The 22,130-nt window shown below is 38.3% G+C and overlaps 2 protein-coding genes across 2 annotated transcripts in view; both read right to left on the bottom strand.

The window, feature by feature from the left end:
* Positions 1-608: 608 nt before the first annotated feature.
* Positions 609-9,733, bottom strand: LOC140936828 (uncharacterized). The gene is made up of 13 exons (XM_073386327.1): positions 9,275-9,733; positions 8,812-8,920; positions 8,327-8,443; positions 7,781-7,844; positions 6,802-7,053; positions 5,457-5,661; positions 4,371-4,974; positions 3,827-3,919; positions 3,208-3,300; positions 2,826-2,999; positions 2,388-2,485; positions 1,895-2,022; positions 609-935 (listed from the first exon to the last, which is right to left on the bottom strand). Exons 1-13 carry the CDS (start codon positions 9,679-9,681, stop codon positions 841-843), a joined length of 2,439 nt encoding a protein of 812 aa, XP_073242428.1. The 5' UTR covers positions 9,682-9,733; the 3' UTR covers positions 609-840.
* Positions 9,734-14,395: 4,662 nt separating this feature from the next.
* Positions 14,396-22,130, bottom strand: part of LOC140936827 (uncharacterized) — a 34,155-nt gene continuing 26,420 nt past the window's right edge. Inside the window, exons 6-12 of the mRNA XM_073386326.1 lie at positions 18,311-18,922; positions 17,826-17,918; positions 17,517-17,609; positions 17,137-17,310; positions 16,273-16,370; positions 15,792-15,919; positions 14,396-14,825 (exon numbers count right to left, since the gene is read on the bottom strand). Of these exons, the coding sequence (XP_073242427.1) occupies positions 14,731-14,825; positions 15,792-15,919; positions 16,273-16,370; positions 17,137-17,310; positions 17,517-17,609; positions 17,826-17,918; positions 18,311-18,922 (1,293 nt within the window). The 3' untranslated portion in view covers positions 14,396-14,730. The remainder of the gene's footprint in view (positions 14,826-15,791; positions 15,920-16,272; positions 16,371-17,136; positions 17,311-17,516; positions 17,610-17,825; positions 17,919-18,310; positions 18,923-22,130) is intronic.

Raw genomic sequence — 22,130 nt, 5'->3', positions numbered from 1 at the left:
CCGTCTTGTCCCTGTGCTATGGGCCATAGGACAATGATATGTTGAAGTTTTTATATCTGAACTCGGATAACCAGATTTGTATCTGCCTAGTAGTTGTTAATACATTTGGCAAGACAAATGCCATCCTACACGATGCTACCAGATATATCCAGCCTCGTTTCCATGTATGGGGTCACGTGACACTACTAAGTGGTACCAATCGATGCAAGATGTCTAACTGACTAAGGTGAGCAAGTTTGGCATGATAAGGATTTTTTTTGACAAATTTATGGAAAATTATGTGTTCAGCCTCGCTTTCATGCGTAAGGTCACGTGACCTATGTAAATTAGCAAAAATCAACAGGGAGGATCATGTCCAATCATGTGAGCAAGTTTGGTGTATTTTCGTCTGTTATTAACAAAGTAATGAGGAATTATGTGTTTTAGCCTCGTTTCCATGCTGGATTCCATGGGTCAGAATTTAACCCCCCTTAAAAGCCGTCTGAGCAAGTTGCAAAGCTGGCACCAAAACTTTTCATGTTTAGTAGGTCCTAATGAACACTTTTACACTAGGTGCTTGCTTTCAGCACGAACTTCACACGGGACCACATTTGCTCCCAGACTATTTTCGATCGAGCTTCCTTGCGATTGGTTCCGAGTCAGTTCATTGTTTTAAGAAAAATTAGTAAGACGATCGAGTCAGCCGCGTCCTCTACTGAACCTTGGTGAGGTATAAAAACGAACTTGTCGTCCAGCGAAGAAACCAAAATTGAATGGCTGTTATTTTCAGTGTGCCAATGGTAGCTGGATAGGATTCTCTTCAGTTTTGTCCAGATATTCCAAAGGGAACTCGGCGTCCTTCTAATCTCTCTCAGGTTCTACGACAACGTTGAATGATTGAACGTGACTTGCTTCTGATTGATCACGAACTTGAGCGTTTTCATCAAGTGAATATTCTACAAGAAAAACAAACAAACAAACAAATAAAACAAGCAGTGTGCCGTTTACAATGAATAGATAATTAGATGTTCCTAAAATGAACAACGCGTTTGTTAGACAAGACAATACAAGAATTTTATTTACACTACACACCGAAAAAGAAGACATTTAAAAAACAGACACTACTAGGTACAAGCCACCTGGAAAATAGCTAAAAATCTAGTCTAGCTAGGAGGCATTATAGATCAATTAAGCCTGATATTAAAGAGGTGGTTTCATGGAGACATAATTAGAAAGCCCCGATGAACTGCTCACTGCTCCTCTTGTTCCGTTTCCGTACACGATCAATGCCAGGGATGTAGGATCCAGAAACGTTAAAGAAAACGCTGAGTGCATACTGATGAATGAAGATTTTTAAAATAATTCAACTGAAAATTCTATAGAACAAGGAATTTTAGAAAAAAAAGGGTGAAGGGCGTGTCTCCCCTTCGGCCCCCTCTAGATACAACCATAATGAATATTTGGGCAAAAGAAATGCAAGAGTAACTGAAATTGATGCCTGTTAATTTATTTTAGCCTGCGAAAACAACCAATCCTCGCCGCTTGGGCCGTTTCTCCAGGAGAGTCTCTTCTAGCGAAACGTTCAAAGCGGGGTGGAGCGAGGAGAAACGGCTGTTTTGGCAGGCTAGTTAATTCAGTGTGAAAGAAACGGCCTCTTAACACTATCTATAGCACAAGCAAACGACAGCATTAGTTTACGAATGGCTGATGTAAAACAATCCATTCAAGGCGGTCTAGCAAAGGAGATGAAATTCGATCATAGTTTCATTTACAAACTGCATGACATAATTAGTGTCCAGAGATGAGTTTTGCCATATTGATTGTGTTTATTAAAATTATTGTACAGAAGCTATATCTTAAACAACTTAGCTTATGATAAGACATAATTGCATGGAAAGCTTGAAACGGTACCAACCACTTTTTGTACGACATGACGGTGGACGGAAGAATAAAACCATCAGCGAGCCAGCAAGCGCCAATAGAGCGGGAACTATAGAAAATACATGATGCACGTAGTCGCTTTCACTCAAACTGGACGTAGAGCTATATAAAAAAATAAAATAAAATAAAAATAAATAACTAAAAATCGCCCTTCCAGGCGTTTTTTCTTGCGCGCGTTTCGCTTGACGAACTAAGAATAAAAAGGGGCAGCTTTTGGGCCTTTTAGTGTATGCCTCAGATTGACAAAACGCATCGAGGTAGCGGGACATTTTAATCACCCGAATCATGCATTCTAGCCAACCATGGTAATCTGCAGCCTTTCCTTGCATCAAAACAGAGAAGACAGTAAAGATCTTGCCGCTAACAAACGTTCCTAGAAATTGGCACTTTATTAGATTAAATTTTTCACCCAATCACAAAAATATGGATTTTCCAAATTAAGGTAGGAGATCCACTTATAATCTCACCCGTTTTCTGGGTAAAACTCTTGTATGGCCATCACCAAACCACCACTGGATATTCTTGCTACAAAAATAATGATGGCGAATGCCGAACCACTAGTTTCCTGTAAAAGACAGCACAGCTGTGTCAGATACTTTAAAAAACGTGGATACGTTTAACCTGCTGGTAGCTTTATATGTTGAAAGTTTAGGAGTTGGCTGTGTTTATAAATAGCCGCGCCTGATCTCTTGATCTGATAGTTCAATCATAGTGGACTCTTTATCAGTTAATTGTGGCACTCTAATATAAAGTCTAAGTTGAAGTGGAGACGTGTCCATTTTCACGGTGTTTCATGTGTATTCCGGTTAACCGGAAATCTATTTAACAGGGTGACTATAGCTAGAAGGACTAAAATAAAATTGCGGTCATTACTCTGTTTCCATACAATGTTTGAGTAGGCGCACCTTGTCTGCTTTGACGAGTTCTGCGGCGAACGTCAGAGCCATGACGTACATGATGGACATGCCGCTGCCTGTTAGGATTACGGGTGCATATGTGGACAGTTTCAACTCAGTGGTTTGGAAATAATAGTATACAGATGCACCAGTCACGAGGAGTGAACCAATGAGGTAAGTTGCCTGAGGAAAGATGTCAAATACAGATCAAAGTCAGGAGCGAGCGGCTGGGTTCGCTCAGCGGGAGCCCCGATAAAAACCGGGAAGGAGATCGTCTCCCTTAGCAGTGCAAGTTGCATTTTTTTTATCACTTATTTTAAATTTATTACTAGTTAAATTATTCAACTTGTTACATGTATAGAGGAATTGAAATGAGGGAGAAGCCGCTTACCATGTTTCCCAGTTTCGAGTTAAGTTTATTTGAAATAGTGCTGCCCATTGCTCCGCTAACAAGAAGAACAAGGGGAAAGTAGGCAATGGATTGCTGCAAAAGAATCGACAGAAAGCTCAAAGTAAAATGAAATGAGAAGAAAATTAATAACCCCTTTATATATAAGCGTTGTGGATGCTATCACATTGAAATGTTTGTATGATTAGAGGTACCGTTGTCTTTAAGCACATTTCTGAGTTCAATAGGCATTACATGAATAGAAATTGAATGGTAAAAAGATCTCTAGTCCTTGCTGACAGTGATATAACAGGCAGTTTTGTATATAACACAGTTAAAATACTTTGAAAAATAATGTTAAGAATAAAGGCTGATGAAAATATTTGCTAAATAAAAATGTTTTAAGTTTTGCTTTAAATGCAGCAACGTTTTCTACATCAATTTTGTCATACAATTCTGGGACAGTTTTCCATAACTGTGGTGGAGAACGCCATCCTCCGTATATTAGTTTAGATTTTAAGGCTGGGGTGCATAATAGCGAACGGTGTGATGATCGTAGAGCCATTTATGGAAGATACTCCTTAACACATTGGCACCAAGGGTGCAAAATTATTTGTCTTACCTTCCCAAAGCCCAGTCTTTCTGTCAAGTACAACGGCAAATACGCATAAACCGCATCCTGCACAAGGCGAGAACACGTGAAGATAACGGCAACCTAATTAATGAAATGAACTCGGTAAATTAATTTGTCAATGACTTTATTTTTTAGCACGATTTTGTTTTAAACAGGGCTAGTACCTTGCAGTCTTTTTGGGGTCCAGAGTTAGGAAATTCGAGCCCTGCGCTTTAATTAATGTAATGTGGTTGCATTTTTGACAGAAAAATGTTATTTGTTGTTTACCTGTTTGCGTGAAGTGCATCAGGTTCTAAACTGACGAGAGACTTACCCAATATTGTTAAACTGCACACTATCGGTACCTTAAGGTGTTAACAAAGGTTAGCCTTTCGGTATAATTGACTCGGTAAATTTACAAATGATGTGATCCCCAAACGTCAATCTTGCAGCTGCTTTAAAGGCAAGTCATTAGATAAGGGGATATACCGGTAAGACTTAAAGTGAAAATTAAAAAACAAAAATGCCGTAGGTCACATTAAGAGATGCCAACCTTGTAAACACCAGGAGTCTTCAACCAATCCCTCATCGTCTTTGGTTTCCTTTTATAAGATCCTCCAGTAATCGCAGATTTACACGATTTATCATTGGATTCATCTCCCGTCTCTTTTTTCTCAGATCCGTTCTCTTCCAGCTCAGATATGCTCAGTTTTCTTTTCGTCTCCTTGTCTGAAAATGCTGTCATCTCGGAATCAATTTGATAAACTCCTAAATTAAGAACTTCTTTCCTTTCCGGAACAGAGAAACTCACTTTTTTGCGTGTTGTTGTTTCCGTAAAAGCTGACATTTGTTTTTCGAAACCATGGATAATTGCATCGCCTTCACCGACAGGCTCTATGGCCTCTGCTTCGTTTATTGTTCTCATCTCCAGCCAACAGGTTTCCTTTTGGTAACCAAGGTTGTGTATTCCAAGCTTACAAACTTCTTCCGGAGCCAAAGACATGCCTCTTCTCCGACGCCGGCTATGTCCTCTGTCAGCACCATTTAAATCATATTCTCTTGTTTTCGTATTATGATCTTCATTCCCCTCCATTATTTCTGTATTTTTCGTTCCGTTCCTGTCAGTAATATGAGCAAAGATTAACTCACTGGGAAAACTAAAAAATATAATAAAACAAAATAAAATACGCTCATACAAGACTCTTTCAGGTGCAAGATGGCGATGTGCAAAACTCTAGCTAATAGGTGCATTCGGTGATGAGGCTGTGGATGGGAACTGATTGGAAAGCCTTCAACCTTTCACAACAACAGCCACTTTATGCACGTCACCTTAGGCTGTGTAATCACTCATGGTGTCTGGATACTAGTTCCTGGGTACCAGCATAAAATTGTGTTATAATGTGCACATATTTACTTTAATTTGCCCTGTCAGACGTCATTTTAAAACGTTAGCGTAGCCGGGAGAAATGCGGGTATCCATAGCAGTGGATTGCCACAGAAGTAACAGAAAACTTGTGCGCACAGGTAGTTGTGACCACTTTGAAGCGTAAGAATAGGGTCTTGCTTTTGTACTCATGATCAGGAACTGTCACGTGGGTGCTTGAAAAAAGCGGGTGTTCAACTCAAGAAAAACGCTTACCATTCAGTACAATTTGTCGCGTCTTCAAAAATGTTCGTATTCTGCTTGTTCTTTTCCTCTTTAAGATCCACTTGCCCTTCTTCGGCCATAATGTCAGTCGCCTCTGGTTGCCTTTGACTCTCTTTATTAAGAAGCGCATCTACTAAGCGAAAGACGAGACTCTTTTTGCGATCCTGGTCCAGCCTTGCTACGTGGGTTATCAGATCTACAGGAGAAATGACAATAGGACATTCGTACAATGATGTCATTTCGCTTAAACTACCAGAACGCCTGAGGATTTTCATCCCTAATAAATTATGCCCAAATGTTTTCTAAATCTCACTAGGACTACTTGATTTGCATTTTATTTCATGTTATTTTTAATTAGTTAAATAGAATATCACCTTACGTGTGACCGCTGTCACGGTTTTAATCACCGCTAAGCGGAGGTTCCAACAACAACAAACAACAACAATGTATTTATTTAAAGAAATATAAAGTTTACAATACTCCATGTCCTGCAAATAGCTACAATGCTAATCTAGGCAGGACAAGACTTTAACTAAAGGCGTTATTAAATTACATAAGAAAAAAGAAAAGAAGAAATACAAAAACATACAGAAAGAAACACCTTACATATAAATTCAAGTACAAGGGATTTTGTTATTTGAAAAAGACTAAAATTACAACTGGAGGTATATACAACATATCAGGTTAACTTCACAAAATATTCTATTAAAAAATTAGCATTCAAATAATTATCTTCATTACCTAGAACATTAAGGAGTAGTGATTTAATTTTTTTACGAAAATTAGAAACGTTGAGAGTCTTAACAGAAAGTGGAATAGAATTCAGAATAGACACACCGATTCTAGTAAAAGATTTTTTCATTTTTTCAGTTCTAGAGAATTTGACAGAGAAGCATTCTTTTGCAGATAATCGCGTATTATAATGATGTTCTGTATTGATTTTCGCAAACTTATCGAGAAGACTTTTAGGAGCTGTCTTAGCATGAACGTCATACATTAAATAGCTTAACTGTTGAAAGAACAAAGACTGCAAAGGAAGGCAGTTTGATTCAATAAAAAAAGGGATTGCATGCTCTCTGGGTTTAGAAAAATAAATCAAACGCAGAGCACGTTTTTGCAGAACAAGTATCTTATTGAGGTAGGTCTGTGGACAGTTGCCCCATGCACAGATACCATAATTTAAATAAGGAAATGTCACATTTATTTACCTCAATTCAACTTAATGTTGATGATACATCCATCGAACATCATGAATTTTTACATTTAAAGCCAGGAACGCTATACCCGCTCATAGATAATGTTAAAACAATAACGCAAATACCATTTTAGTACATACCGCCTCCGGGTGTCTCTTGATTACTTGACGCTCCTGATGTGACTTCAGAAAATTGAAGTTTGTCTTCTGAATCTTCATGACTGTTTCCATCGCCGTTAGAAAAGAGAGCTTCCACAAATCGTTGCACCACACTTATCTTTTTAGACGCTGCTGTAGCAGTTGTTGCTTTATCGACAACTTCCGTGTTTTCCACCGAAGACATAAAAATGTCAACAAGGGAATGGACTATGGTCGAAGTTTTCCTCTTGGCATCTTCAAAGAAATTATTTTAAAAAATTCAGTTTTCGCTATACCTTATTAACAGGACCAGCAGTCTTTCGTCTTATTACTGATACAAAGATATCGTGTTCAACTACTGAGTGCCTATTAACTGAAAGACGTAAAAAGTCATCCCCCCTCTTTCCTTCATATTACCGTCCAATATTACCCAATGTTGGCCCGTGATGTTATATATTTTTTTGAATATCTTTTTCTTTTCAGGATCCCTCCAGATCAGGAGGCCATAATGGGAGCTATTCTTTCTTGGTAGACTTTATCGTCTACTTCTTGTCGCAAGGAATTGATCGAGAAGGCAGGATTATCGTAAGAGCGTTTTCGCTGCTTTCACAGCATCTGCCCGCGCACGTAAGAAACTAAAGAGCCCAGACCCTTACTCGGTTGTTACTTGTGACGTGTAACAATGAACATACTGTAAGCAGTTAAAGTGATTTACAAGCGTAGCTATTGTTTAAGAGTATGAAAACAATAGAAACACTTGTAAATTACACTTGTAAAAGTAGCTAAAAAAATTGGCCCTGCTGATGTACGAGTTTGAGCTCCATCTTAGGTATCGTTACATTGACAAAGTCTCCTTTTACCGACAAATTAGACCTCAATATGCTAATATTAACGTTGCTTATGTATCAACGTACACTGCGAGGTGAAAGTAAAGCAGAAAGGTTAGAACTAAAGGTAGAGTAATCCATTTCATTCAACTCACCATCAACTTGTTCGAAGACCATTGAATAAACAGACTGGCTAGCCTGAAATAATCCTTCACCGTTCTGGCCAAAGATAAAAACGATTTATTCATGTCACAAAATTGCCATCACTGTGAAACTCTTCTGGAGACAATTCATGGTCGAAGTGACAAAAACTTAGATATTTACACTTGCCGACACGCAAGAGTAGGTATTTGATTAATTGGTAGAAACTTGAAGTCTATAAGGTACGGTGATATTTTGTAACAAAGAGAGATGGGCATCCTGGGGAGAGGTGTCAAAGTGGACATTTTTCTATTACCAAGTGCTACACGGCTTTGTGGCGAATTGTGACATGTGATCGGACTTAGTTACAGGTAATATAAAGTGCGATGATTACTACAAACTGCAACCGCACTAGGTATGTAACAATTATTCCTCGAGCTCAAATGGGCTCTGAGTCAATAGCGATAAAAATCGTGGCTGCGAATCGTCCATGGCCAGGGGCTGAGAAAGATGGCTAGTCGTCGAGGACAGCGCAATCGATATCTTATATTGCTTCATACCACTGGATCCATGAGTGTGCTGATCTTTCTTAGAGGGCGTACGGCTGGTTCCTCTGTTCCAATATAAAAAATGACTGCAAAGACTACTCCTGTACCAGTGACAATCCATACAAGATGCTGCGTCGAAAGGGAAAGAAATATAAACATTTGAAAATAATTTAATACGATTTTTTTAAACTTAAATATAGTGTTATTTCAATTTAAACTTTTATTGCTGATACATACCCAAGAATACTCTAGGAAAACGTTTTTAATTTTTTTAAAAAATGAATTACACCTGCTCCACTAGCTAGTTGTCAAAAAGCATGCAGGCACCATAAAAAACGTGTGTTTGGTTGGGCGCCGGAGCAATATGGTATTATGAATTCAATTTCATCATCATCATCATCATCATCATCATCATCATCATCATCATAAATCCAATCAGTTAGATTGCTCTGTTCATTAATGCAATTTCCATATTGTCACTTTATTTAGGTACTTACCGCAAACTGTGTTACATTTTCCGGCCCCAGATCGTCTCCGCCATCCTGACCAAGCAGTCCCCAGGCAACCACATAAACGTATATTCCACTAACGAAACTAAGGACTGTCCTATATCAGAAAAAAAAAAAAAACAAAGGGTCGACTCTTGCCTCATAAATTGGGGATGAGGGTATCTTTATTCCTATGTACCACGTTTGGGTTTAAATATCTTGAACCGAACTTACTCACTGACGTTATGGTAGCCTGTCACATCAGGTGCCATTTGAGATTCAAAGCGAAAAAGAAAAACAGATTTGAAAAATAAAAAAAGCAGAGACAAAAATGTGCACCCTTCAGTTTTAGCTTCGTTGGTTATCAATATACATTCACAACCACTAGTGAGATCAATTCAGTTAGAGAACAGAATCTAAAACAACACATTCAAGAAATTGTGAACAAAAAAAATAGTGTTATTGCTGTAACCTTATAGCAGTTAACGCTGCGCCTTCTTGCACTGTCCCAGCTGCAGTGAAGGTGATTGAAAGATGATTGATCTCCAAAATGTTGGTTGCCACATTTATAATAACCATGACACAATAATAGTAAAAAGGTTGCAACCAACTGACACCCTGATAATCGTTGCATACCAAACACCGATTGAACAGAAGAGGAAGTCCACCGGCCATCATAACTGTTCCCACTAAGTGCCACGACTTCCTTTGACCCAGCTTTTTGGAAATAAATGGAATTTGCACACGGTCGCCCAAGAAACCAGTTATTGGAGAGGTAAAGGCGTCAGTTATTTGTCCAATAAGCATAGCCAATCCGGCTTGGGATGCGGATAAACCAATCACTTGCATCAAAAATATGATGGAAAAAGAAAGGTACATATAAAGGAGAATTTCGTTCAGAATGTTCCCGAGGCCATAGGAAAAGCGCTGTTTGATGTTTAACTTCGTTTTTTGTTGGTTCTCCATCGCTGAATTCAACTGTAAAATATTAACATATAAATGAATTTTCTTCCAGTACATAAGAGTGCCGCAAGGGGTAGCTGACTCTGTAAACTGAGGACCTTCGATCGATGGTGTTTAACCAAAACCAAACAGAGGACAAATAGATATGAATATGAAGTTCATCATGTTCCGGCGGAAGTTGGGAAAGCGTAATAATCCATTGTAATATATAACACTTTCTATGCAGGCTGAAATTATTTAACCGCCAAAGTATTCAATGCAAAAATCGACCTCAAAAATGCCCAGCAAATGAGGACTGAATTAATTTAACAAAGAAATCCTGGATGGTAGGCAGTTGAGCATTTTGCGGTTTCAGATTTTCGGGTCAGTCTGCATTAGATTTTTATAAAACTTGACATTTCACTAAATGAAGTTTGATAAATCGTTCTATGAAAATATGTTTTTGTTTCAGAGCCAAAAAGTATTAAAATTGCAATTATTTTTGTGACATCGGTAAAAAGATCACGTTTGAGTGAAAGTACCGAGCGGGTACCGAGAACTCTTTAATAATAAACCATAGTCACTCTAGTCGCAATTCGATACGAAATATACAGATGATATGAGAACAAATAGCATCTTTAGGACATAACTGATATAGAATCGAAACTTGCCACAACGTTTGATGATTGAGTTTCGCCGGAATGCACAACGGTGACGTCCTCGTATGTTATAACTAAGAAAACCTAGCCACTTATAAAATTTTTTCGTACTTGATTGGGTCGCTAATATTTACGTTGTTGAGCTGAAGTCAGATTTACTAGTAAATATCCCTCAATTGAGCGTGTAACAACCCTAAAATACACTATTGCTTATTTTAAGACTTAACTTTGTGTGGGTTTATGTCTTTTTATCAACACATGTGATTCGGATTTCTTTAAACAGCCATCTGAAGTTTTTTTAATAGTTGAAGAATGTTTCTCAAAACCTGTTTTAAAAGATCTTTAATGGCTCGTTCTAGCAACTATTTCAAGAAAAGCGTTCAAGAATGATAAACTGATTTTTAAGTTTTCCAAATATCAGAAACAAATTAAAACAAATTCTTGGCTCGGTGTCAGACTGAGAACTAAGTTTAAATGAAGGGCGGTTGGATTATATCTGCCTGCCTGGAGGTTCCGCACTACAAACCTCGTCTTAAAGTAACATTGTCAATTGAAAGTGATTCAAATAAACTGTTAAAGTCAAGTTTAAAAAATCAGTTAAAATTTAAGAAGCTGACTCACCAATGTAGCCCTCTGTTTGAGTGCAACGTGACTGAACTGACCTTGAAAGGCTGGTCTCTTAAATTAAGTGTAAGTGACGCGAGTTTCTGCTTTTTTTGGACTATTTATGTCTCGCCTATTATCATATGAAAGAGTTTCGGAACTTGGAGTGAGAGGTTGGTCAATCATACTAGGCTAGCGTTAAACTAACTTCCACTTCCTGTTAACGTTCGTCACTCAAAAAAGTCTTTGTCGTAAGCTCCTTGAAATCGAGTTCCTTGAAATCGGCCCTTCTGCTTTGTTCGCATGAGGTTTCCCTTAAGACCTAAAGCAAATCAGTCACAATGAAGAATTTTGCTTTTACCGGGGGTCAAAGAAATTATATTCAGAATTGAGGAAAGTATACTTTAATAGCGAGCCGTTATAAGGAAGGTTGAATGAGAGTTTAACGATGTATCTTTGAGAACTCTCTTTGCCTAGCCTGCCTTGGAAAATATCTGTTCGGAAGACGATTTGAGATCTAGAATTTTCGGAACATTTGTTGTAAAATTTATTGCTTGCCTATCTCTCCTAGGATTTTCGAACATCCAAAAAATGGTATAATTGCCCATTTTTAACGGATTTTTACCCTCTGAAAGGTCACCTAGAATTTTCGGGAGCCTTTTTATGGCTAAAATTTTCGAAAAGGTAAGTTTTCATCCCTATTATTTTCGGATCACAAGACTTTTAGCCAGGAAATCCGAACAGATGAAAAATTTTTAGGGGATAAAAATATGCCTATATCTACCGTTTAAATACTAAAATACGTTAAACAATGCTGTGTTTGCGTGGTTTTAAACTATATTCTCGTTAAGTGCCCCTGTGGTCTCGCTTATAATAAAGTTAACATTCAACAGACATCTGCATGGTACTCGTTTTAAAACTGTCAGCTGAACGTCTGAGAAATGACAGCTGCATGAGGCCCAGAAGACGTAGGAAATTGACTGATTTTAAAAGGAACAAACGTTTAAGGGGCGGTGGACCTTAATAAACAGAAATTCCAACGTTTACATGCTCCTCATATTTGTTACTATTTTTTTTAAAAAAAGTTTTCATCATAATTTTTAAGGTAATTCATATATTAATTAATCATAAATCACCAATAAATCAGTTTCTTCAGGTAAACTATGAAAATTAACCGACTGGCTCACAGTGGTAGGTTAGTCTTTTGAATAAAGTCGACACGAGAACTCTTTTAAGCGTTTTTTCAGTTACTATTTTCAATTTTTATTTATAGACTATGCTTTGTCTTTTGTGTGGTCTCATGAAAGACATGGTGCTTGAATTTGGAGTCAAAGGTTGGTTAACTTTACTTTAATCTAACTGTTTTCTCATACATATGCGATGGTAAAAGACATCCTTTTCCAATTTCCCAGTAACTTAAGCTTTTAAAATGAGATTAAGATTAAGATTTGTGTATTTATTTGTGTTTTGATATGAAAGGAAAATCGGAAAGGATCCTGGTAGCTAGTAGCAGTAAAATGACGACATCGTGCAAATGGCCTATTATTAATTAACATCAATCTTGAGTCTCAATCGTGGTTCAGTTTAGTCTGAATCATTCGTCGCGTTTTACACGTCGCTCTTGTGAGATTAATCAATATTCCAGGAGTTTATTCTAGGAGATGCAGTTATAGTTTCGGAAATGGATTTGTCTCAATTTGAAGTCAAGGTCTGGTGGACAGTACTGGACGTTCTGCAAGAGTAATTATTAAATGCAGATCACGTTTTCATAGTATTAAAATCTCTAATCTGATGTTAGCACCAGACAGTCACTTTGTGTGTTTAATTTCCCTACAGAGCTATTGAGAAAAACCATCACTTCGCAATCCATGCAGTTACGGTTGGCAGTGAAAAAGATAGTTATATTAGCCTGTTCGCTTGGAACAGGCTATATATAAGAGGCTCGAACAGTCTATGATCTGATTTGAACTCGCGTGGAATTTTTGTTTGTTACTCAACGTCGTACTTTTGAGGCTGTGTAGCTCAATGAATACGTGACTGAGGCTTGGAAGCCTCTGTTGATCATGCATCCCGTGTTGACGTCAGACAAAGAATACCGTGAACACCAAAATATGAATAAATAAGACCTAAATTTAACTTAAAGGTCCTAAACATAAACAAATGAACAACGTTAACAGCACTGTTTAAATCTGCAAATATAAAGTTAATTTGAAATATTGCATGATATCATGATATTAATGATAAAAATTAAATACTTAACCTTCGACTGACAGCCGACTCCGAAATTTAGAAAATGCGCCTGGTTTAACAACCATATTATCGGGTTTTAATTGTTTCCTCTAACTTATACCAAATCGCTCCAACTTATAAGACACACTAACTAACTTAATAAACGTGACTCTCAAACTGGAAAACTAGCACTCGGTTAATTATGATCCTTAAATTCTTACAGTAAGGTAGCCTCAATTTCCGCGATGACTGAGCACGGGTATATTTTCTCCAACAGAGGCTGGTAATCGAGCCTTATAGTAAAGACGACGACCCTTGTAAGATTTCTTTGATGCAAGGGAATCGTTGGATATTTTCATAGCTAGTGACGTGTGAAAAATAGAGTTCACATAAAGGACACCTTAATGACGGCAGGTAAGAAAGACGATTTACAAAACTGCGATTTAAAGTTTCAAGTCTCAAACTTGACCAACATCAATTTTCTCCCAACAAAATGAATACAAAATCAAGGGAAATGGTTATGAGAATTAACAAAATGATCGCCTAAAGGGAAATGCTCTGATCTTTTATCAAATTATTTTTCTTAGCTAATCTTTTAAGGAAATTTATGGACATCAGTTTGGAGAATTTGAGTGTGCCTATTATAATGGGTCAATATATAACAGTAATATAGTATTTAATGAATTAATTGATAAACTTTGCACAGCCGAGCGAATCCAGCCGGCTAGTGATTCGGCTTCCAACCCGTTTGTCACTGGATTTGTAATTGCTAGATTGTTCCGTCATACTCCCATCCTTTTTTAAAAATAAAAATCCAGCTTGATCATGAGGACTTTAAGTGGAGGGACACAGGCAAATGTAAAATTCTGGCTTTCATCTCAAAATTAATCGATGAGGCTGTCTTTTGTCAGCTTGAGTACTTGGAGAGACACTGAGTTCATTAGCCTGCGAGAGCATCCGGGTTGTTCGGCTCTAGTTTCGGAGGGAGAGAAAAGACGACCGGGAATACGTCTGCGGTTCGCAGGCTATGAGTTCATTGGCCGGTTTGCTTGACACAATTTGGTGTTCCTCAAGGTTCGGTGCTAGGGCTGTTCTAACATCTTTAGTATAATTCCCCTTGCGAGGGCATTGTTCAAAAGATGAATGAGGCTTTATAAACCTTGTTGTTTCACAAATTTATTAAATTTCAAGCTATTATGAACTATGCTACGCTAATTGCTGCGTTATTAAACAGTACTATGATCATATAACGATTTCCTTTTTCGATCGAGCATCCTTGCAATTGGTTCCGAGTCAGTTCATTGTTTTAAGACAAATTAGTAAGACGATCGAGTCAGCCGCGTCCTCTACTGAACCTTGGTGAGATATAAAAACGAACTTGTTGTCCAGCGAAGAAGCCAAAATTGAATGGCTGTTATTTTCAGTGTGCCAATGGTAGCTGGATAGGATTCTCTTCAGTTTTGTCCAGATATTCCAAAGGGAACTCGTCGTCCTTCTAATCTCTCTCAGGTTCTACGACAACGTTGAATGATTGAACGTGACTTGCTTCTGATTGATCACGAACTTGAGCGTTTTCATCAAGTGAATATTCTACAAGAAAAAAAAAAAAATAAAAATAAAACAAGCAGTGTGCCGTTTCAATGACTAGATAATTAGATGTTCCTAAAATGAACAACGCGTTTGTTAGACAAGACAATACAAGAATTTTATTTACACTACACACCGAAAAAAAAGACATTTAAAAAACAGACACTACTACTTATGTAAGGTACAAGCCACCTGGAAAATAGCTAAAAACCTAGTCTAGCTAGGAGGCATTATAGATCAATAAAGCCTGATATTAAAGAGGTGGTTTCATGGAGACACAATTAGAAAGCCCCCATGAACTGCTCACTGCTCCTCTTGTTCCGTTTCCGTACACGATCAATGCCAGGGATGTAGGATCCAGAAACTTTAGAGAAAACGCTGAGTGCATACTGATGAATCAAGATTTTTTTTTAAAAAATTAAACTGAAAACTCTATAGAACAAGTAATTTTAGAAAAAAAGAGTGAAGGGCGTGCCTCCCCTTCGGCCCCCTCTAGATACAACCATAATGTATATTTGGGCAAAAGAAATGCAAGAGTAACTGAAATTGATGCCTGTTAATTTATTTTAGCCTGCGAAAACAGCCAATCCTCGCCGCTTGGGCCGTTTCTCCAGGAGAGTCTCTTCTGGCGAAACGTCCAAAGCGGGGTGGAGCGAGGAGAAACGGCTGTTTTGGCAGGCTAGTTAATTCAGTGTGAAAGAAACGGCCTCTTAACACTATCTATAGCACAAGCAAACGACAGCATTAGTTTACGAATGCTGATGTAAAACAATCCATTCAAGGCGGTCTAGCAAAGGAGATGAAATTCGATCATAGTTTCATTTACAAACTGCATGACATAATTAGTGTCCAGAGATGAGTTTTGCCATATTGATTGTGTTTATTAAAATTATTGTACAGAAGCTATATCTTAAACAACTTAGCTTATGATAAGACATAATTGCATGGAAAGCTTGAAACGGTACCAACCTCTTTTTGTACGACATGACGGTGGACGGAAGAATAAAACCATCAGCGAGCCAGCAAGCGCCAATAGAGCGGGAACTATAGAAAATACATGATGCACGTAGTCGCTTTCACTCAAACTGGACGTAGAGCTATAAAATAAAATAAAATAAAATAACTAAAAATCGCCCTTCCAGGCGTTTTTTCCTGTGCGCGTTTCGCTTGACGAACTAAGAATAAAAAGGGGCAGCTTTTGGGCCTTTTAGTATATGCCATAGATTGACAAAACGCATCGAGGTAGCGGGACATTTTAATCACCCGAATCATGCATTCTAGCCAACCATGGTAATCTGCAGCCTTTCCTTGCACCAAAACAGAGAAGACAGTAAAGATAGCCGAGAACAAACGTTCCTAGAAATTGGCACTTAATTAAATTAAATTTTTCACCCAACCACAAAAGTATCGATTTTCCAAATTAAGGTAGGAGATCCACTTATATTCTCACCCGTTTTCTGGGTAAAACTCTTGTATAACCATCAGCAAACCACCGCTGGATATTCTTCCTAGAAAAACAATGATGGCGTTTGCCGAACCACTGGTTTCCTGTAAAAGACAGCACAACTGTTTCAGACACTTTAATTAACGTGGAAACGTTTAACCCGGCTGGTAGCTTTATATGTTGAAAGTTTGGGAGATGGCTGTGTTTATGAATAGTCGCGCCTGATCTCTTGATCTGATAGTTCAACCATAGTGGAATCTTTGTCACCTAATTGTGGCACTCTAATATAAAGTCTAAATTAAAGGGAGATGTGTCCATTTCCACAGTCTTTCATGCGTAATCCGGTTAACCGGAAATCTATTTACGAAAGCAAGTTGGAAAAGGGTTTGCATTAGCTTTTCCCTGTACTCTTGACGTTTTATTTTAAGAGAGTGACTACAGCTGGAAGGATTAAAAAAATTTTAATTTTTTTTTTCAGTTTGATTTTAGTTACAAGGCCCTTATATTAAACAATTGCTTTTAATCCAATCAGAACAAGCGAAGTATTTTCATCAGCTTGTCTACCAGTCGGGGACACATGTAGTGTCTCAGTTATTTTGAACAGTCAATAGCCATATGACATTTAAGTTATTTCGACCAATAAGAGTGCGTGACGTCTGTCAGTTATTTCGACCAGTTAGAACGCCCTTTCGTTTTCCAGTTATTTTGGCCAATCAGAAGTTCCGTAGTATCTCAGTTTTTTAAACAGTCAGTCGGGTGGTACCTCGATTATCTTGACCGAAGTATTTCATTTAAATTTATAAGATTAAATAGGTTTATATTATATTACGGTCATTATTCTGTTTCCACACAACGTTTGCGTGGGCGCACCTTGTCTGCTTTGACGAGTTCTGCGGAGAACGTCAGAGCCATGACGTACATGATGGACATGCCGCTGCCTGTTAGGATTACGGGCGCATATGTGGACAGTTTCAACTCAGTGGTTTGGAAATAACAGTATACAGATGCACCAATCACGAGAAGTGAACCAATGAGGTAAGTTCCCTGAGGAAAGATATCAAATATAGATCAAGTTCAGGAGAGAGGGTTTGCTCAGCGGGAGCCCCGATAAAAGTCGGTAAGGAGATCGTCTCGCTTAACAGTGCAAGTTGCAGATATTTTGTTACTCCCTTATTTTTAATTTATTATCAGTTGAATTATTCGACTTGTTACATGTAAAGAAAAATTTAAATGAGGGAGAAGCCGCTTACCGTGTTTCCCAGTTTGGAGTTAAGTTTATTTGAAAGAGTGCTGCCTATTGCTCCGCCAACAAGAAGAACAAGGGGAAAATAGGCAATGGATTGCTGCAAAAGAATCGACAAAAAGCTTAAAGTAAAATGAGATGAAGAGAAAATTAATAACCCCTTTATGTATATGCGTTGTGGATGCCATCACATGGAAATGTTTCTATAATTAGAGGTACCCTTGTATAATAGCGAACGGTGTGATGATCGTAGAGCAATTGATGGAGGATACTTTTTAACACATTGGCACAAAGGGTGTAAAATTATTCGTCTTACCTGCCCAAAGCCCAGTCTTTCAGTCAGGTACAACGGTAAATACGCATAAACCGCATCCTGCACAAGGCGAGCACACGTGACGATAACGGCAACCTAATTAATGAAATGAACTTGGTAAATTTGTCAATGACTTTAGTTTTTAGCACGATTTTGTTTTAAACAGGGCTAATACCTTACAGCCTTTTTGACAGAAAAATGTAATATTTGTTGTTTACCTGTTTGTGTGAACTGCATAAGGTTCTCAACTGACAACAGACTTAACCAATATTGTTAAACGGCACACTATCGGTATCTTAAGGTATTGGCAAAGGTTAGCCTTTCGGTATAATTGACTCGGTAAATCTGCAAATGATTTATTGATCCTCACACGTCAATCTTGCAGCTGCTTTAAATGCAAGTCATTTCATAAGGGGATAATACACCGATAAGACTTAAAGTGAAATTAAAAAGCAAAAATGCCATTGGACACATTAAGAGATGCCAACCTTGTAAACACTAGGAGTCTTCAACCAATCCATCGTCGTCTTTGGTTTCCTTTTTTCAGATCCTCCACTAATCGCAGATTTACACGATTTATCATTGGATTCATCTCCCGTCTCTTTTTTCTCAGGTCCATTCTCTTTCAGCTCAGATAAGCTTACTCTTTTCTGCGTCTCTTTGTCTGAAAATGCTGTCATCTCTGAATGAAGAGGATAAATTCCTGAATTACGGACTTCATTCCTTTCCGGAACAGAGAAACTCACTTTTTTGCCCGGTTTTGTTTCTGTAAAAGGTGACATTTGTTTTTCGAAACCATGGATAATTGCATCGCCTTCACCGACAGGCTGAGTGACGTCTTCTTCGTTTATTGTTCTCATCTCCAGCCCACAGGTTTCATTTTGGTAACCAAGGTTGTGTATTCCAAGCTTACAGACATCTTCTGGTGTCGAAGACGTGCTTCTTTTCCGACGCTGGCTATATCCTTTGTCAGCACCATTTAAATCATGTTCTCTTGTTTTCATATTATGATCTTCATTTCCCTCCATTATTTCTGTATTTTTCGTTCCGTTCCTGTCAGCAATATGAGCAAAGATTAACTCACTGGGAAAACCAAAAAACTAAATGAAATAAAATACGCTCATACAAGACTATTTTAGGTGCAAGATGGCAATGTACAAAACTCTGAGAGGTGCAGTCGGTGATGAGGCTGTGGATGGGAACTGATTGGAAAGCCCTCAACCTTTCATAACAACTGCCACTTTATGCACGTCACCTTAGGCTTTGTAATCACACTTGGTGCCTGGATACTAGTTCTTGGGTACCAGTACAAAATTGTGTACGTATTGTTTACGTTAGCGTAGCCGGGAGAAATGCGGGTATCCATAGCAGTGGATTGCCACGGAAGTAACAGAAAACTTGTGCGCACAGGTCGTTGTGACCACCTTAAAGCCTAAGAACAGGGTGTTGCTTTTGTGTTCAGGGGGCCGTTTCTCGAAAGTCCCGGTAACTTTTCGGCCCCGAAATCAAATATCCAAATCGCAATAGAAAGAATAAGAGCGCGGGTCCTGGCTAGCAAACTACTCCATTTTGTTTCATTAACTGATAGTTGTATCATGTTAGATACAAAACTATTGAAACCTTGACCTTAAATGTAAACGGAGACAGCTTACCGGGCCCGTTAATTGTCGGGACTTTCGAGAAACGGGCCCCAGGAACCGTCACGTGGGTACTTGAAAAAAGCGGGTGTTCAATTCAAGAAAAACGCTTACCATACAGTAGAATCTGTCGCGTCTTCAAAAATGTTCGTATTCTTCTTGTTACTTTCCTCTTTAAGATCCACTTGCCCTTCTTCGGCCGTAACGCCAGTTGCTTCTGGTTGCCTTTGACTCTCTTTATAAACAAGCGTATCTATCATGAAGCGAAAGACGAGACTCTTTTTGCAATCCTGGTCCAGTCTTGCTACCTGTGTTATCAGATCTACAGGAGAAATGACAATAGGACATTAGTACAATGGCGTCATTTCGCTTGAACTACCAGAACGTCTGAGGATTCTCATCCCTTGTAAATTTATGCCTAAATGCTTTCTAAATCTCACTAAGATTACTTGATTGGCACTTCATGATAGTTAAATAGAATATCATAGTGCGACCCTTTACAAGGTTGTTATCACTGCTAAGCCGAGGTTTCGTTTTGAAGTGACGTTGACACCCTGACTATTTACTTTAAGTATATACTAAAACAGCGGATAGTATTTTTCGCGCTCTCTGATTGGCTAGTCAATCAGTGAATATCCTGCACTATTCACTGGTTCACCTCCAGTTCCTCCGAGCGAGCAGCGCCAAACTCGCGTAATCATAAGTTGCGAGCACAATGCCTTCCCGGTTTGCTGCCGTAAAAAAATAATTAATTAATAATTAATAATTTTTGCGACTGTTGTAGGTGTTATGAAGCAAGAGTGTAGCGTGATTGTGAGATGGCGTGATTTTACTCCTTTTAAACTTTGTGATTATTGAAAGTTTCCCTCGTCTGTCAGATTTTACTGATTGCGGATTTCATTCGAAGTATTCAAACATAACTGAGCGAAAGAGAACTTGCTGACAGATCGGATTAAAAACTAAAGCTTACTGGATCCAAGAAAGTCCCGATTTCGTGTAGTGTGTGAGCGAGCCATTGTACAATATGAGGATATAATGCGAGACTGTGAAATAAACCCTGTCTTTGCTTATAACTGTGATATCGTGAAGAACGGCCGTACGGTATTCACGACACTAGGACACACTCGTTTTTCTTGCTAAGAATTAATTTTCAAAAAGTACCCAGTACCCAGCATTGATAATATTTTCCGGCGTTCTTGTTAAGTACGTGTAATCAGGGTGTAACAGAAATACAGAATTTCAAACAGTACTACGGTATGCGTACATTATGTAAACCAATTCATTGCGTACCGTTTTGTTTCTGAATTGAAGAGGCGAGTTGTAACTGAACAGACACGATCTGTTAGTGCTGTATTTTTGTGCAGTGAATTTTAGTCAGATTTTTTGTTTTATATATATTGAAATAACAACAGCCTCTGTATAAACATCTACATACGGCATTAGAAGATTGATCACTAAATACGCGATTACAATGATTGCATAAATGACGATAAAAAGAAAGAAAGATAAAATCAATGAAATCAATACAAAAGTTAGATGTAAAAGCAAGGATATTGTTACCTAAAAGCTGGCTGATGAAGTACTGAATTCTTCCATAAGGCGGTTGTGTTGATCAAAAACACTGTTGAATGTCCCTGATCCAGTTGCTCGTAATGTTTACGTAAGGAACAGTTTGAGTCTAACAGTTAATTTGGGTGATTCTTTTAGGGTTTCTAACTCAGTAGGTAGCTCACTTACTATACAAGGTTTCCTGATAAAGACTCACTCGGAAGAATTCGCTTGTAAATGGGTCTCTTGCATAGTATAGCTCGTGAACTATACCTTTTCCAAAAACGCTTGCTATCTTTCAGACTGTGGGCTAACCATCAACAGCGTTTACATTCTTATTTTTGTATTCGTATGTTTCCACCGAAGATAGATTGCTAATAGCTTTGAGTCGCTTAGAGCTCCTAGGAATGTACTCTGATGAAGTCCGCTGATCTATTCTACGCATTCTGCGCATACATTAATATCTTGCGCCCGCGCTCAACACGCCAGAGTACGATTTGTGCCAGAAGGAAAATCCGAGCCCAATTTATAACTGGGCTGTACGACAGGCAGCCCAGTAAAAATTATTCACCTCAGTGTCGGTGGCTAGTGGTGCAAATTTACCTGGCCGCTTCGCGGCCTCAGTAAATACACCGCTAACCACCTCCACTTCGGTAAATAATTGTTTTTTAAAGCCAGAAACACTACCCGCTCATAGATAATGTAAAAACAATAACGCAAATACCATTTTACCTACCGCTTCCGGGTTTCTCTTGATTACTTGACGCTCCTGATTTGACTTCTGAAATTTGAAGTTTGTCCTCTGAATCTTCATGACTGTTTCCATCGCCATTAGAAAAGAGAGCTTCAACAAATCGTTGTACCAGACTTATCTTTTTAGACGCTGCTGTAGCAGTTGCTGCTTTATCGACAACTTCCGTGTTTTCCACCGAAGACATAAAAATGTCAACAAGGGAATGGAATATGGTCGAAGTTTTCCTCTTGGCATCTTAAAAGGAATTTTTTAAAAAAATTCAATTTTCTCTATACCTTATTAAAAGGACCTCCAGTCTTTCGTCTTATTACTGATATTTAGCAATTAATGAATGAGACTGAGTAGGATATGAAGAATTAAGCAGATCGA

The sequence above is a fragment of the Porites lutea genome, chromosome 5, assembly GCF_958299795.1.
Source record: "Porites lutea chromosome 5, jaPorLute2.1, whole genome shotgun sequence".
NCBI lineage: Eukaryota > Metazoa > Cnidaria > Anthozoa > Scleractinia > Poritidae > Porites > Porites lutea.
Note: the sequence above shows the minus strand (reverse complement) of the source record. Positions and strands in the feature narration are given on the sequence as shown.